Below are 17,867 nucleotides of genomic sequence, written 5' to 3' on the forward strand. Positions count from 1 at the left end.
CAGAATAATAGTAGAGAATTATTTATTTCAGCTTTTATTTATTTCATCACATTCCCAGTGGGTCAGAAGTTTACATACACTCAATTAGTATTTGGTAGCATTGCCTTTAAATTGTTTAACTTGAGTCAAACGTTTTGGGGAGCTTTCCACAAGCTTCCCACAATAAGTTGGGTGAATTTTGGCCCATTCCTCCTAACAGAGCTGGTGTAACTGAGTCAGGTTTGTAGGCCTCCTTGCTCGCACACGCTTTTTCAGTTCTGCCCACACATTTTCTTTTTGATATGATTGAGGTCAGGGCTTTGTGATGACCACTCCAATACCTTGACTTTGTTGTCCTTAAGCCATTTTGCCACAACTTTGGAAGTATGCTTGGGGTCATTGTCCATTTGGAAGACCCATTTGCGACCAAGCTTTAACTTCCTGACTGATGTCTTGAGATGTTGCTTCAATATATCCACATCATTTTCCTTCCTATTTTGTGAGGCGCACCAGCCCCTCCTGCAGCAAAGCACCCCCACAGCATGATGCTGCCACCCCCGTGCTTCACGGTTGGGATGGTGTTCTTCGGCTTGCAAGCCTTCCCCTTTTTCCTCCAAACATAACAATGGTCATTATGGCTAAACAGTTCTATTTTTGTTTCATCAGACCAGAGGACATTTCTCCAAAAAGTAAGATATTTGTCCCCATGTGCAGTTGCAAACCGTAGTCTGGCTTTTTTATGGCGGTTTTGGAGCAGTGGCTTCTTCCTTGCGGAGCAGATTTTCAGGTTATGTCGATATAGGACTTGTTTTACTGTGGATATAGATACTTTTGTACCTGTTTCCTCCAGCATCTTCACAAGGTCCTTTACTGTTGTTCTGGGATTGATTTGCACTTTTCGCAACAAAGTACGTTCATCTCTAGGAGACAGAACGCGTCTCCTTCCTGAGCGGTATGATAGCTGTGTGGTCCCATGGTGTTTATACTTGCGTACTATTGTCTGTACAGATGAACGTGGTACCTTCAGGCGTTTGGAAATTGCTCCCAAGGATGAACCAGACTTGTGGAGGTCTACAATTTTTTTCCTGAGGTCTTGGCTGATTTCTTTTGATTTTCCTATGATGTCAAGCAAAGAGGCACTGCATTTGAAGGTAGGCCTTGAAATACATCCACAGGTACACCTCCAATTGACTCAAATGATGTCAATTAGCCTATCAGAAGCTTCTAAAGCCATGACATCATTTTCTGGAATTTTCCAAGCTGTTTAAAAGGCACAGTCAACTTCTGACCCACTGGAATTGTGATACAGTGAATTATAAGTGAAATAATCTGTCTGTAAACAATTGTTGGAAGAATTACTAGTGTCAAGCACAAAGTAGATGTCCTACCGGCTTGCCAAAACTAGCTAATTTCCCCCCAACATCGGACATCCCCTAACTTCGGACACTCTCTAGCGGTTGGAGGACTAAATCACCTCGAGCTCAACATTTAAATGGACTGGAAAATAACGGTACGTTTTGCGACTAAAGACACCCTTCTAGCTAGCTGACCACCGATTTACAGTGCAATTAATGTTATTTAAGTTAGGTTTTGAGAGTTTACAAAAAAGTGATATATGTACACATTTTGTGGGACACGCTGCATATTGTAAAATTAGACTGTGCGACAGACCACACATCATTTAATATCCAACTTTTTACCTCAAATATAGCTAACGGATTTTCTAAATGTTGCTAGCTTAGTTGCTAAATGTTGATAGAACTGCTAAGACAGCAAAAAGTAAAGAAATTGTAAGCGTTAGATAATACATATCCCGAAAACAGCTGAATGTTGTAAAGCTTTACCGTATCAAAATTGGAGTCCTCTGACGGAGGCGTTTTGCACAATCTGCAAAAATGTATTTGGAACTTTGAACCATTAACTTTTTGACACCTTTCACTGTTGGCTATGTTTAATCTTACAACAGCTACATAGAGGCAGTATTTAGTCAAATGTTACAATGTATGCATCAATATTAAACTAATTGTGACACACATTTACATTACAGATGACAAACAAAAAACATGGTTACACTTTCAGTTATTGTGAAAACTTTAAATCACCTTTCAATGCCTTAGCTTTGAAATGTAAATGTTTATACATATTCAGATTGAGTTATCTTTCTAAAACGTGTATAGTATGCCAAGTTATTTAGCTACATGTATTTACCACCACAGCATGGAGAAAGTCAGGAGGAAGCAGTGGAGTGAGATGGACATGTTCCATGCCATGGAGGACTGCGGGCAGGGATGGCTATCCGCCAGGCTGCCAAGGTTAGGCATCTTTTGTTTTTAGGAGATTACCATGTGTATGTGAATTTTATCTGCTAGTAACAGTTTTCTTTTCTTATCTACCAAGGTGCATGGTGTACCTCGGCAGACCCTGGCGGCCGGGTGACCCATGGTTGTCGTAGTGGACCACCCAAATTGCTTGCTCTGGTGCAGTACTGCATCTACTGTGCCAGCCATGGGTTCCCCTTCACCAGACAGAGGCTGATGAAATATGCCAACAAAATACGCAGGTATTTGGTGTTCTATGTGTTTATGTATGTAGATTGGTGGACTGACTGTTCTCAATGTGTGTGATGTAAATGTGGATGTGTATGGTGATACCAAAACAAACATTTTCATCCTGGATGGACAATTATATATTCTATTCTATTGTAGGTTTCGGCACCCAGGGGAAACAATCCCACCACTGGGGAAGAGGTGGTGGGAAATGTTCAGAAGGAGGCACAAGAACCTGAGCATGAGGAGGCCGGACACCCTGGACAGGGGGAGAGCTGAGTGTGCCACATGTCCGACGATGGACACCTTCTTCACTTCTTATGAGAAGCACTTGGAGGAGAGTGGGTTGAGGGAAAAACTCAGACAAATCTATAACTGCGATGAGCCTGGGTTTCGTAGCGACCAGAGCAGGCACAAAGTGCTGGCTCCCCGGGGCGCAAAACACGTGTACCAGCAGGCTCCAGGGACCAAGGAGCACATCACAGTGCTGGCCTGCTTCAATGCAGCTGGGGAGGACGTCCCCCCATTTATCATCTACCCCAAGTGTTTCCCCGGTGGCCACTACACACTGGGAGGCCCCCCCCAAGCCTTGTATGGACGGTCAAGCAGTGGCTACATTGACGGGGACCTGTTCAGGAAGTGGTTTCAGCACTTCATTAAGCATGCAGTGAAAGAGCGCCCTCTCCTTCTCCTCTTCGATGGGCACAAGAGCCACATGGACCCGGAGGTGCTCGCAGCGGCACTAAGGGAAGGGGTTATACTTCTTTGTCTTACACCTCACTGCACCCATGTCCTGCAGCTGCTGGACGTGGCATACTTTGGCCCTTTAAAGGCTGAGTTCTCCAAGGTATCTGGAGACCTTAGCCATTTTGACCACTCCTACATGGTAAACAAATCAGAATTTGCCAGAGTATTCCGCTACCCGTACCAGCGATGCAAGGACATGCGCTTTGTGGTGGAAGGGTTTAAGAAGTGTGGCCTCTTCCCTTTTGACCCTTCAGTGGCCATTGAAGGGTCCTGTTTAATGCAGTCTCGGTCCCTGCCGGGTCCCACCACCGCCTCTCCTGGAACCAGCAGCACTGTGCCATCCATCAGCACCTCCTCCCCAGTGACCACAGGAGGACCCTCAGCCAAAGGCTCCAGTCCCAGCCCCTGCTCCAGTCCCAGCCCTAGAAGAGCACCCCCTAATAGAGGGGGGGGCTGATAGTGAAGGACCTGGGGCACATCCTTACTGTCCTGAAGTATCGGCTAGACAGACACAGAAGGAATACACGCGCCAGTGGCAGGAGAGGGGTGAGAAGGAGAGGGCCGAGGCAGAGGAGAAAGAGCATCGGGCAGCCCTCAGAACACAGAGGGCACAGGAGAGGGCTGCCATGGATGAGACCATTGACGCCATCACCTCTGCTGGACCCCCTGCTAGAACCACTCCAGACAGCTGCATCACCACTGCCAGTGCCTCCCAGTGTGCAACACCTGTAGGAGCCGCCGGAGTCCCCAGCTGCAGAAGAAGGCCACGTGACTACTCTCCCGGGCACACCATCGTCGACCCCTCAACCCCACCATTACAAACACCAGCTCCTCCAAGCCATCATCGGCGGTTTTGTCCACCACCACCACGATGCACACCACCCCACCGTCTGTCACCACCAACACGGCCTCCTCTGGACCAACTGCCTCCTCTGTCTCCCCTGGTCACACCACCATAGCAGCCTCGTCTGGTGTCCCTGCCCCCTGCAATTTGAATACCGCCACCTCCACAGGTAAACATGTTAAATTACAAAAAATGACTGTTTGTTATCTGTTTTATAAAACAGCAAATGTAAAAAAAAAAAGAAAAAGCTCTTTACATATCTACAGTCCATAGCACCAGCCCTCAAGTCATCTCCACCTCCTCCAAAACCTCTGCAGCTTCCTCCAGAGGTATTGATGTAAAAAAGTTGAAAAGGGTTTTCATGCAACATGCTCTGTCTAACACTACTTTTTCTCAAACTGCAGCACAGAAAAGGAAGAGAAAAGCTGCATAGTCACGCCACCCATGGCACCACTCTCAGGTACTTCATAATATGTTTCTCTCTCTCTCAGTTGTATCAATTACTAGGGTTGTTGAAGAACTTCTACATTTTGCAAAACCATAAAAAAAAAAAAAAAAGATTTAATAAAAGAAGACACCACCTGCTGTGCTCGCTGCGGGGAGCATGATCTGCCTGCAAGCTCCCCTCAGGAGTGTAGATCCGAGGTGCCATGGGTGTGCTGTGACTTCTGCCAGCACTGGTTCCACTGCAGGTGTGTGCAGTGGGATCCAGAGGTAGCGGTGGAGCTGGATTTTTATTGTGATTTTGGTGACAATATAGGGATGGAGGTCGAGATGTAATTGTTTGTTTTGTTTGTGCTCATATGAAATTATTTATTTGTACAAAAAAATAAAATATATCTAAAATATAATATATATACAGTGGGGAAAAAAAGTATTTAGTCAGCCACCAATTGTGCAAGTTCTCCCACTTAAAAAGATGCAGAGGCCTGTAATTTTCATCATAGGTACACGTCAACTATGACAGACAAAATGAGAAAAAAAAATCCAGAAAATCACATTGTAGGATTTTTTATGAATTTATTTGCAAATTATGGTGGAAAATAAGTATTTGGTCAATAACAAAAGTTTCTCAATACTTTGTTATATACCCTTTGTTGGCAATGACACAGGTCAAACGTTTTCTGTAAGTCTTCACAAGGTTTTCACACACTGTTGCTGGTATTTTGGCCCATTCCTCCATGCAGATCTCCTCTAGAGCAGTGATGTTTTGGGGCTGTCGCTGGGCAACACGGACTTTCAACTCCCTCCAAAGATTTTCTATAGGGTTGAGATCTGGAGACTGGCTAGGCCACTCCAGGACCTTGAAATGCTTCTTACGAAGCCACTCCTTCGTTGCCCGGGCGGTGTGTTTGGGATCATTGTCATGCTGAAAGACCCAGCCACGTTTCATCTTCAATGCCCTTGCTGATGGAAGGAGGTTTTCACTCAAAATCTCACGATACATGGCCCCATTCATTCTTTCCTTTACACGGATCAGTCGTCCTGGTCCCTTTGCAGAAAAACAGCCCCAAAGCATGATGTTTCCACCCCCATGCTTCACAGTAGGTATGGTGTTCTTTGGATGCAACTCAGCATTCTTTGTCCTCCAAACACGACAAGTTGAGTTTTTACCAAAAAGTTATATTTTCGTTTCATCTGACCATATGACATTCTCCCAATCCTCTTCTGGATCATCCAAATGCACTCTAGCAAACTTCATACGGGCCTGGACATGTACTGGCTTAAGCAGGGGGACACGTCTGGCACTGCAGGATTTGAGTCCCTGGCAGCGTAGTGTGTTACTGATGGTAGGCTTTGTTACTTTGGTCCCAGCTCTCTGCAGGTCATTCACTAGGTCCCCCCGTGTGGTTCTGGGATTTTTGCTCACCGTTCTTGTGATCATTTTGACCCCACGGGGTGAGATCTTGCGTGGAGCCCCAGATCGAGGGAGATTATCAGTGGTCTTGTATGTCTTCCATTTCCTAATAATTGCTCCCACAGTTGATTTCTTCACACCAAGCTGCTTACCTATTGCAGATTCAGTCTTCCCAGCCTGGTGCAGGTCTACAATTTTGTTTCTGGTGTCCTTTGACAGCTCTTTGGTCTTGGCCATAGTGGAGTTTGGAGTGTGACTGTTTGAGGTTGTGGACAGGTGTCTTTTATACTGATAACAAGTTCAAACAGGTGCCATTAATACAGGTAACGAGTGGAGGACAGAGGAGCCTCTTAAAGAAGAAGTTACAGGTCTGTGAGAGCCAGAAATCTTGCTTGTTTGTAGGTGACCAAATACTTATTTTCCACCATAATCTGCAAATAAATTCATTAAAAATCCTACAATGTGATTTTCTGGAAAAAAAATTCTCAGTTTGTCTGTCATAGTTGACGTGTACCTATGATGAAAATTACAGGCCTCTCTCATCTTTTTAAGTGGGAGAACTTGCACAATTGGTGGCTGACTAAATACTTTTTTCCCCCACTGTATATATATTTATTCAACCCATCTTGTGTATTTCTTCCTTTACTTTCCAAGTGCACCTCTGCAACACAAACTCCAACAGTGTTTTCATTGTTTATGTCAATGCACATAACTGAAATAAAAGTTTTATTTGACGTAAATTATTAATACTCATATTTTAGTATTCAACTGTTATCTGTAAAACAAATTATGAGAAATTATTTGGTTACAACACTGAATATGTTGGTGAATAACCATTTTTTAAGAGTCCACAGGAGGACGCACTGGGCTACGCAATGAAAAGTTGACAGGCAAGTCATTATTTTTTACCGGAAGGCTAGCCAACTAGTCAACTATCTAGTAAAACACTTCGGGTACGTGGTTGGTGTCTCTTTTTTGAACAAAATTAAACGGATATATCTTGTAAATGAACAAAATAGTAAGGTGGCCAATAACTGGGGAATGTATGCCGATAATACGGGACGTATTTATTTGCTAAACCGCAAATAAAAAAAGCTGATAATAGTAGTACTTCCACTGAAATGTCAAACATGCTAATTGCTAACCCGTTAGCTAAAATTTTGACGACACCAATAATCACATAACATTGATGGCTTGATCACAAGATAACACTTTTGAAGGTAATATATTTCTTAAACGCTGTTGAATATGCCGATAATATGGGGTTCCACGCTATAGTTTGTTAACAATAAATTTGTGGAGTGGTTGAAAAACAAGTTTTAAATGACTCCAACCTAAGTGTATGTAAACTTCCGACTTCAACTGTAGCACATCATACTAAAGCAGTCGAAGGTAGCATATCATACTAAAGGAATCTAACGTAATACAGTATATCATACTAAACGGGTCAAATGCGACCAAGACATAGGATACTATACATCCTACAATTCGTATTATATTGTACGACCGCTATTACATTGGTAGGCCAATGTAATGTAACCTAATGTAAAGTAACATATCATACTAAATGGAGTGGCAAGGATTTTAGTAAAATATAATACGTTTTCCTATGAGACCAGATTGGGCTTTGCACTACTTTTAACCAGGGCTTTTGACTAAGTGCCACTTGGGACGCATCCTTAGTGTGGATTGGATTCCAAACAAATACTGTAACGCCAGCTAGAAGTTTTCAGGACAATGCCAGAATGTGTGCAGCAGCAGTGCACTGTAGCAAATCAAATCAAATGTGCCACATGCGCCGAATACAACAGGTGTAGACCTTACAGTGAAATGCTTACTTACAAGCCCTTAACCAACAATGCCGTTTTAGAAAAAGTAAAAAAAATTAAGAGCAACAGTAGGGAGGCTATATACAGGGGGTACCGGTACCGAGTTAATGTGCGGGAGCACCGGTTAGTCGAGGTAATTGAGGTAATATGTACATGTGGGTAGAGTTAAAGTGACTATGCATAGATAATATACAGAGTAGCAGCAGCGTAAAAGGTGGGGTGGGGTGGGGTGGGGTGGGGGAGACCATGCAAATAGTCCGGGTAGCCATGATTAGCTGTTCAGGAGTCTTATGGCTTGGGGGTAGAAGCTGTTAAGAAGCCTGTTGGACCTAGACTTGGCGCTCCGGTACCACTTGCCGTGCGGTAGCAGAGAGAACAGTCTATGACTAGGGTGGCTGGAGTCTTTGACAGTTTTAGGGCCTTCCTCTGAAACTGACTGGTATAGAGGGCCTGGATGGCAGGAAGCTTGGCCCCAGTAATGTACTGGGCCGTAAGCACTACCCTCTATAGTGCCTTGCGGTCGGAGGCCGAGCAGTTGCCATACCAGGCGGTGATGCAACCAGTCAGGATGCTCTCGATGGTGCAGCTGTAGAACCTTTTGAGGATCTGAGGACCCATGCCAAATCTTTTCAGTCTCCTGAGGGGGAATAGGCTTTGTCGTGCCCTCTTCACGACTGTCTTGGTGTGTTTGGACCATGATAGTTTGTTGGTGATGTGGACACCAAGGAACTTGAAGCTCTCAACCTGTTCCACTACAGCCCCGTCGATGAGAATGGGGGTGTGCTCAGTCCTCTTTTTTTCCCTGTAGTCCACAATCGTCTCCTTTGTCTTGATCACGTTGAGGGAGAGGTTGTTATCCTGGCACCACACGGCCAGGTCTCTGACCTCCTCCCTATAGGCTGTCTCATCGTTGTCGGTGATCACTGTTGTGTCGTCGGCAAACTTAATGATGGTGTTGGAGTTGTGCCTGGCCATGCAGTCATGGGTGAACAGGGACTACAGGAGGGGACTGAGCACGCACCCCCGAGCGGCCCCCGTGTTGAGGATCAGCGTGGCAGATATGTTGTTACCTACCATTACCACCTGGGGGCGGCCCGTCAGGAAGTCCAGGATGAGCTGTAGTCAATGAATAGCATTCTCACATAGGTGTTCCTCTTGTACAGGTGAGAAAGGGCAGTGTGGGGTGCAATAGAGATTGCATCATCTGTGGATCTGTTGGGGCGGTATGGAAATTGGAGTGGGTCTACGGTTTCTGGGATAATGGTGTTGATGTGAGCCATGACCAGCCTTTCAAAGCACTTTATGGCTACAGACGTGAGTGCTACGGGTCAGTAGACATTTAGGCAGGTTATCTTAGTGTTCTTAGGCACAGGGACTATGGTGGTCTGCTTGAAACATGTTGGTATTACAGACTCAGTCAGGGACATTTTGAAAATGTCAGTGAAGACACTTGCCAGTTGGTCAGTGCATGCTCGGAGTACACGTCCTGGTAATCCAACCTGCTTAAAAGTCTTACTCACGTCGCCTACGGAGAGCGCGATCACATCATCAGCTGTTCCGGATGACTCTCTCATGCATGCTTCAGTGTTGCTTGCCTCGAAGTGAGCATAGAAGTGGTTTAGCTCGTCTGGTAGGCTTGTGTCACTGGGCAGCTCACGGCTGTGCTTCCCTTTGTAGTGTCACAATATTGCACGACTGCAAAACGACTTAGCACAACGACAAACATTTAGTAGGCTCAGGAATTAATGTAGGCCTAGACGGTGTTCCAGGGTCGTAAATTAAGGAATCAAACTTTCTGAGAAAGCTGTGTCGTGACAGTCTCTATGGGAACATAGCCTTGTGACCTGGCTAGCTATGTTACTGGGTTAGTCTGACCGGTATGGTGACAGAGCCATGGATGCATACCAAATTCCACCCTATTTCCTATATAGTGCATTACCTTTGTGCACTACATGGGAACAGGGTGCCATTTGGGATGCAGCCCATGTCTTTCTCTGTACCAGTAACCAAGCCAGGAGTTCCACCCACTGAATCAGAAGACTGTCTGCCTGTATGCCACTCCCCAACAGCAACAGAGAATGCTCTATGTAGGCTACTCTCAGTTTGAGTCATACATGCCATCAAGCTTAAAACTCTACTGTATAAATGTTGGAACATTTATGGCTAAATTCAAGCTTGTCAATCATTTCTGTGTGGTCGATTGTCAAAAGAGACCAGAGGTGACATTTAAACAGGTAAAATTACATCTATTTTCCCACATCCTTACAAGTAAAGTGCTGCAGGCACAAGCTTTGACAGGATTGTATTCTGACTGCGACACAGCAACATTCTTTCCCATAATGAACAGCTCCAATGACCTAAAGGCCTACAAGGTAAACAACATGTTGTGCTCTTGTATGATCATGACAGTGTTCCTTCATTTTTGTTATTCAACAAGAACACATTCCAGCAAAATTAGGAACTCAGGCATTCTGAATTCTGGCAACAGAATGAGCACATTTCTCACCTAACCCAATTCACACCTGGATTTTAATGTCTTGTCATGCAAGGAGTGGAAAGTGATGCCTTCCCCAAAATGCATAACAGAATACAGGACACAAGAAGGAACGTCTGATAGTGATCAGGTGATGATGACGCTTTAAGCATTTGTCTAAGGTCTGGGCAGGGCATTTATGATGATTTTCCTGTCTCTCCTGATGTTGACGCAGATACGTTTTACAGCCTGCTCCAATGTTCTGACTGCAGTGGGGATATAAAGAAGATATAGGCTAAATCCCAAATTACACCCTATTCCAGTACACTACTTATGATCAGAGGCCTATGGGCCCTGGTCAAAAGTAGTGCACTACATAGGGAATAGAGTGCCATTTTGGATGCACCCATAAAGAGCAGTGACGGGTTGACTGGCAGGCAGGCTGCTGAGCAGTCCGAACCTCTGCCTGGCTTTTATCTGGCGAGGCAGGACGGCGGGCTGCGTGGCAGAGTTGGCGTGCACTTCCTGTGTGCACCCACTTAGTCTTCAGAATAGAACAGACTACACCACCACCCTGTACCAGTGTTTACAGAAAACAGACAGAACATAAACAAGCAAGGGCTTCTTCACAGGAGCATACTGTACTTCTGACTGTACTACACAGGAGCATACTGTACTTCTGACTGTACTAACTAGTAGGGCCTGGACGATACCAGTATTGCGATACTTGTTAGTATCATGGCAAGGAAACAAAACACGAAGCATATTTAACTTCTTTAGGAAAACCGCCCTCATGTTGGAAACAAACATCATTATGTTGTAATCGAGAATCACATTTATTTTCCAAGCTATAGCACACAATATTTTACATACAGCAGGTTTTTAAAGGACCAAAGAGTTTGGTCTGCTTCGTGTTTTCATTTTTGCCATGGAAAAAATATTGTGATACTGGTATCGTCACAGCCCTACTAACTAAGTCATAACTCCTGACAACAACCTACCAGTAAAATGCATTGATTATCCCAAGACGCATTTTTTTAAACAACAACAATCAGTGCTGTTTATAGATGAAGAGCAGATGATAAGGATCTCACTGTAATTACATTGGGTTAAACAAATACCCTATGTTAGTCAGTAGAAAGAACAAGTGGTTTCCTCTTTAGTTATGACCACAAGGCATGAGAATGCTGCCGCATCAAACAGTCCTGGTGAGGCCTTTTATCATGGCTGGCTGCACTGCTCCGCTCTGCTCCGCTCTGCTCTACTTTCAAACACACAGCGGCTACGCTACGTAGCCACAGAAATGCCACTCCCATTTCCACCTCCCTCGCCCCCAGCTCAGTCAGGCACAGGTTACCAGCCAGTCCTAAAGGCACAGCGCTTTACAGGTAATATCTTCTTCTTCAAGGGGCGGTAAATCCAATAGAAATGACAGGCTGGTTAGAGGGGTAGACCATTCACTCATCCTTTTAAAAGTATGTACGACTGGACTACAGGTCAGAGGTGAACATGTACAGGCACCATTGGCACTATAGCAGCCTAGCCTGGTCCCAGATCTGTCAAGACAGAAGAAACAGATGTGGGACCAGGCTAAAAAGAGTGCAGTTCAAGAGCGATAGCAGAGCTCCAGAGGTTAAAATAAGGCTTAGACAGACGGCTGTTTGTCACTCTAAAGGACTTCATTACACCCCAGTCTTCATCCCAGGACTTAGACCAAGGCCTCTGACTATATCAGGGGGAAAATAACACTGGCCGATACTGTACTTGGGATCTGTGTCAGCCCTCTGGCCCATCTCTGTGGTCTGTGTTTGTAGGGCTAATGACAGTCCCTTGTCTCGGATGCAATGCCTCTACTAACTCTATTGTATTAATGCTGTATCATTGCATCACAACAGATACTAAAAGTGGTTAGGATTATGTTTTACAATGAGCGTAGACTGGCTAGGAAAATAAATGTGGCATGCTATTGTAGTCATTGAGACTAGCAGGACTGGACTGTAAAGGTTGGTTCTGTGTGACGATTATTGAGCTTAACTGGCGAGAAATAATTCAACTCAGCAGCCCTGGAACAATCTGCTCACAGCATTGGTCCAACACTAACTGATTTAGTTGCTTTAGGGTTAATATGTCTTAGGCCAAGAGGTGAGGGTTGTTGTATGAGATGGTATAGATTGGATGCACAGCTGATTTACCATAGACCTGTAATGATTAATAACAATGCGATAAGCAGCATAGTTCTTCTTAGAGAAAAATCAATATTAGGAGTAGGTAGAAATCCTACCCAATGAGAAAGATGCAGCCTCGACTGCATAACAGCACAGAGGAGACTTAAAATAAAGCTAATTTGCTCTCCCCAACCGACACAGAGGCGATAAGACCCATATCTTAAGGATAAACACAGCAATGCTATTTCAGTCCCATAACTTCACACCACTAAAATTAGAATATGTATTGTCACAGAGACAAATGACGCATGACTACTGGTAATCAACATCACCTGAAACTGAGTCTGGTTAAAATAAGACCGGAGTATTATTGCCTAGCTAGGAAATATATCCAAGCTATTGTACCTCATTATCTCTTCAGTTGTGATGACTGAAGGAAATCAATCCAACAGGAAGTAGTTACAATGCCCTTCTTGTCCTTTGATGGCATGTCTCATTCTCCTCAGGGATTCCCTATCAAACCCTCAATTTATAACAGATGCTGACACACAGGAAGACAGCAGTCAAGGAGCAGGGGATGGACTAAAGCTACGTCCCAAATGGCACCCTATTCCCTATATAGTGCACTACTTTTGACCAGGGCCCATCAAAAGTTGTGCACTATATAGGGAATTGGTATTCATTTGGGATGCAAACTAATTATAATTAGACTTGGTGGGAATGGGCTTCATGAAACTGGAGCTCAATAAAACGTCCTTCATATCCAGCTGTCTGCAGACCACTCCCTCTTCAGAGGATAGAACGACTACAATAGTTGTAGAATTAGTAAAAATGGCTGCCAATACTTACAGGCTTCTTTATGAAAAAGACAGATACTGCTCCGATCAATGGCATGTCTCCGAGCAGGGGCTCCATGACGACCCTCAAGACACCTTGAAGCTGCAGAAAACAGGCCAAAACAGTGGTATGATAAACATTATTATTATCCACAGCTTCAAGATAACTGTCTATATAGTTAATGGGCCTTGTTAGGAAAATATCACTTCCTTTTCAAGGAAAAGTCTGACCAGTTTTCCACTGATTCCATTAGTATCCATCATGACTGATATTACTAATTACTCAGAAATGTAGACACTCCAAATGTGGTTGCAATTAAACACAAAGTCATCCCTTAACATGCAATGGAAATATTTAACCTTTATATTTAGATCAGTGTTTACTCTATTTTAAGAGGACATTTTCGATTACCATACTCCTATGTGGTCTTATTCTTACGTATACTCAACACAGTGGCTTGTTCAGAATCAAAACAAATCTTGTTTAAGGGCTTCATTCTGAATACTGTCACAAATGATTACAGTGAAAAGCCAGCCACCTATTAGGAGCCAACAAAACCGTCTGAAATCTGGACTGATACCTAAACAGCCTATCAGAGTGGACGCATAGACCACCTGTCTCAAACAGTCTCAAATCTGGCCATACAGAATGGATTTGCAATCTTTACTGTAGGCTACTGAATATAACTGTCTCTCTCTGATCTCTGAACAGCAAATATGCTGGTGGTTTGCAAGGGCAACCTCTGCCCATATTGTATAATCACCTTTCATCCTTATCTATATGTGTCAACATATTGTGTGGAGAAAAAAACAACAGTTTATATAATGCATAGCCAAATATGGAGGTGGCTAATGGTTAGTCTAATGCACCAGACAGATCATCTCCAAACTCAGAAGGTCTGGTATATCAACTCTTCAATAGCGGGAGAGTCACAACATTTCAGAATAGTAGGTAGTGTATGCATGTGTATGGTATTAAAAACATGACTACCTGTATACTTTTTATACCAGCTCTGCAGTAGTATTTCTTGATGTCAACATCAATCTCTGTATTTCCAATAAAGCTGATAGAACAAAATAGAACAAAACCCAATATGTTATGATATACAATTATATGAAATCAGACATTTCTTCAAATTGAACCACAGTGCATGTGACTTTACCTAATCTCCAGGTCCATGATAATCTGTCGTTTGTCCACATTCTCAGTGTACACTTTGACCCCGTTCACCCTTAGTGGCTGCAGAAAGACAACGAGAGAGGGGGGTAGAGAGAGGGGGGATGACAAAGCAGGACCCACTGGTTGACAAGTGCCTCTGGTGCTCAAACGAGGGAAAACTTCCTAACTGTGCTTGCCCAACCACACGTCAAGCAGGGATGTGTTCCCCAAGTTCCCTTACAAGGTTAACAAGTTTGAAAATGTACATGCAGGAAACATAGCTGGACATAGTTGATATATGGCTAATGACTATAGACAAACACCTATGAACTATATTATACAAACTAAACACCTATAAAAACAAAATATAGAACACTTTCCATACTGATTGACATAACAGTGGGAACATAACTAACAGTAACATTGACCCCATAACTCATCCCTGGAAATATATATGCATATCTAAATGCCTCAGTCTCACCTTGTCCCCCATGTCTATCTTGGTGAAGCAGAAGGAGCTGAGGTGAGCGTTAGCCCCCTTCACAGCCGGCTCGATGGTCTCTCTGAACAGCTTGTCAACAAACTGACAGATGTACGGCCACATCTGTTTCACTGTCTGGGTAAGGAGACAGCCAGGAAAAATCAGGGTTAGACGGGTCATATTCTCAAAACTCAATGTCTGTCAGACACACTACACAGGTTATGGCCCTGTTCTCTGTATGGTTTTATTTAATAGGACTAAATATTAAACTGTTGAATTGAAGATAAGAAATACTTTATTAATCCTCGAAGGAAAATTAGGAGCATTACTGTGTCATAGCTAACAGGTAGGAAATGCCCTCATAATTGCCTACCACACATACCATTACCTCAACTGCCACATTTTCTTTGTTTGGGTGTGGCCATGCTACAGTTTATTGGCTCTACTTTGTTTAAGTACTGATGCATGTGCTCCTTACCACATATGAGCCTACTATAAAAACAATAGCATCTAACACTTTTGCTTAACCAATAGAGGCCAAGAAAACAAAAGTTTCTATTTTTATTATCTACTGTGTCTTAGAAACATGGACTAAATCCCCCTCCAGTGAGTTCCAGAAGTGAGAAGGGTCTCCAAGGAGGCTGGTACTGGAGCTGGGTTAGCAGAGCTCCAGATACGGGCCTATTTATATCAGGCTGCTGCCTGCCTGCTCTGCCTGCCTCCCAGTCTGCCTGCCTTCCTCCCAGCCTGTCCTGCCTCCCAGCCTGCTTCCAGTCCACACTGTAAAGCAAGGCAAGTGCTGCAGCTGGGGAAGTTGGTATCAGACCTGGGTTCAAATACTATTTTAAATCAGTTCAAATACTTTATCTGTGCTTGATTGAGCTTGCCTGGGTTGAAAGACCAATAGGATAGTCCCCTGTAGCTCAGTTGGTAGAGCATGGCGCTTGCAACGGCAGGGTTGTGGGTTCGTTTCCCACGGGGGGCCAGTATGAAAATGTATGCACTCACTAACTGTAAGTCGCTCTGGATAAGAGCGTCTGCTAAATGACTAAAATGTAAATGTAAATAGTCCCAAAACTCCAAAACCCGCCCATCTGGTAGGCAGGCTAGAGAAAACACTCAAAGTATTTGAAAGATCTCCAATATTATTTGAATCCAGGTCTGGTCGGTATACTGTAGGACACTGCAGTGAAGATGTTCAGTACCTTGTTGAGCCATTCCACTCTCTCCACGTCTGGATAATGAACCTGGAATGAAAGAAAATAACATTGATCAGTTCATATTCCTTCAATACGTGGGCTGTCTGATCAGAGATGCAGATGGGTAGATTCAACATGAAAATGTCATGTCTCATTCCTGGTTAGTCAACAGTGTTTGAAATGATTACAGACTTTCAGTAAAGACTATGGGAGCAATAGACAGTAACCCAACTGACACGTTTGACAGGATACTGTAGTGTCTGTTGTTTGATGACAGGATACTGTAGTGTCTGTTTGATATACACAGCACATCCCTTTTGTTAAGTAGTGTTTTATGCCGCTATCCAGGCCAAGGTCAAGCTCTATAGTAATCTCCCTGTACACTCCCTATAGCTGTTCAAGACAAACCAGATACTGTTACAGTACACAGAACAGTCCAAACAATATGAGGGCTCTCTGGCATCTGCAGTTCTGTACACAGCCCACACACACACACACAACCAGAACAGATACAAAACAGCATTCCCACTTTTTCTCCAAAACAATCCCTCAACATTAAATCCTCTTATAATAGAGCTTTGATATCTGTGCCTGTCTAAGAAAGATGAGGAAGGGGAAGATGAAAATGATGATGTGGTTTTAAAGCTTAGAGAGGAGGGAAGTGCTGATTCTGTGCATTCAGAGACAATGCTGCATTATTGCTATCTAAGGCTGACAGCATGAGAACAGCAGCACCAAACCGCTTTGCGATTGCTGAAGCAGGGAGTCGACTATGACAGATATGCAGTTGGCCATTACATAACTGCCAGCGAGACAGAGCTTCTGCAGGCAGGCTGCATCCCAAATGGAACCCTATTCACTACATACAGTGAGGGAAAAAAGTATTTGATCCCCTGCTGATTTAGTACGTTTGCCCACTGACAAGAAATGATCAGTCTATAATTTTAATGGTAGGTTTATTTGAACAGTGAGAGACAGAATAACAACAACAAAAATCCAGGAAAACGCATGTAAAAATGTTTATAAATTGATTTGCATTTTAAATGAGGGAAATAAGTATTTGACCCCCTCTCAATCAGAAAGATTTCTGGCTCCCAGAAAGGGAGTGCTCCTAATCTCATCTTGTTACCTGTAAAAAAGACACCTGTCCACAGAAGCAATCAATCAATCAGATTCCAAACTCTCCACCATGGCCAAGACCAAAGAGCTCTCCAAGGATGTCAGGGGCAAGATTGTAGCCCTACACAAGGCTGGAATGGGACCATCGCCAAGCAGCTTGGTGAGAAGGTGACAACAGTTGGTGCAATTATTCGCAAATGGAAGAAACACAAAAGTACTGTCAATCTCCCTCGGCCTGAGGCTCCATGCAAGATCTGACCTCGTGGAGTTGCAATGATCATGAGAACGGTGAGGAATCAGCCCAGAACTACACAGGAGGATCTTGTCAATGATCTCAAGGCAGCTGGGACCATAGTCACCAAGAAAACAATTGGTAACACACTACGCCGTGAAGGACTGAAATCCTGCAGCGCCCGCAAGGTCCCCCTGCTCAAGAAAGCACATATACAGTGGGGAGAACAAGTATTTGATACACTGCCGATTTTGCAGGTTTTCCTACTTACAAAGCATGTAGAGGTCTGTAATTTTTATCATAGGTACACTTCAACTGTGAGAGACGGAATCTAAAACAAAAATCCAGAAAATCACATTGTATGATTTTTAAGTAATTAATTTGCATTTTATTGCATGAC

The 17,867-nt window shown here is 43.8% G+C and overlaps 1 protein-coding gene across 1 annotated transcript in view; it reads right to left on the bottom strand.

Moving 5' to 3' along the window:
* Positions 1 to 17,867, bottom strand: part of LOC311150645 (extended synaptotagmin-2-like) — a 77,478-nt gene that overhangs the window by 41,351 nt on the left and 18,260 nt on the right. Inside the window, exons 3-7 of the mRNA XM_084188137.1 lie at positions 16,123 to 16,164; positions 14,918 to 15,052; positions 14,441 to 14,517; positions 14,269 to 14,341; positions 13,291 to 13,380 (exon numbers count right to left, since the gene is read on the bottom strand). Coding sequence (XP_084044263.1) covers positions 13,291 to 13,380; positions 14,269 to 14,341; positions 14,441 to 14,517; positions 14,918 to 15,052; positions 16,123 to 16,164 — 417 coding nt within the window. The remainder of the gene's footprint in view (positions 1 to 13,290; positions 13,381 to 14,268; positions 14,342 to 14,440; positions 14,518 to 14,917; positions 15,053 to 16,122; positions 16,165 to 17,867) is intronic.

This window comes from Coregonus lavaretus (genome assembly GCF_964263955.1).
Source record: "Coregonus lavaretus genome assembly, chromosome: 23".
NCBI classification, from domain to species: domain Eukaryota; kingdom Metazoa; phylum Chordata; class Actinopteri; order Salmoniformes; family Salmonidae; genus Coregonus; species Coregonus lavaretus.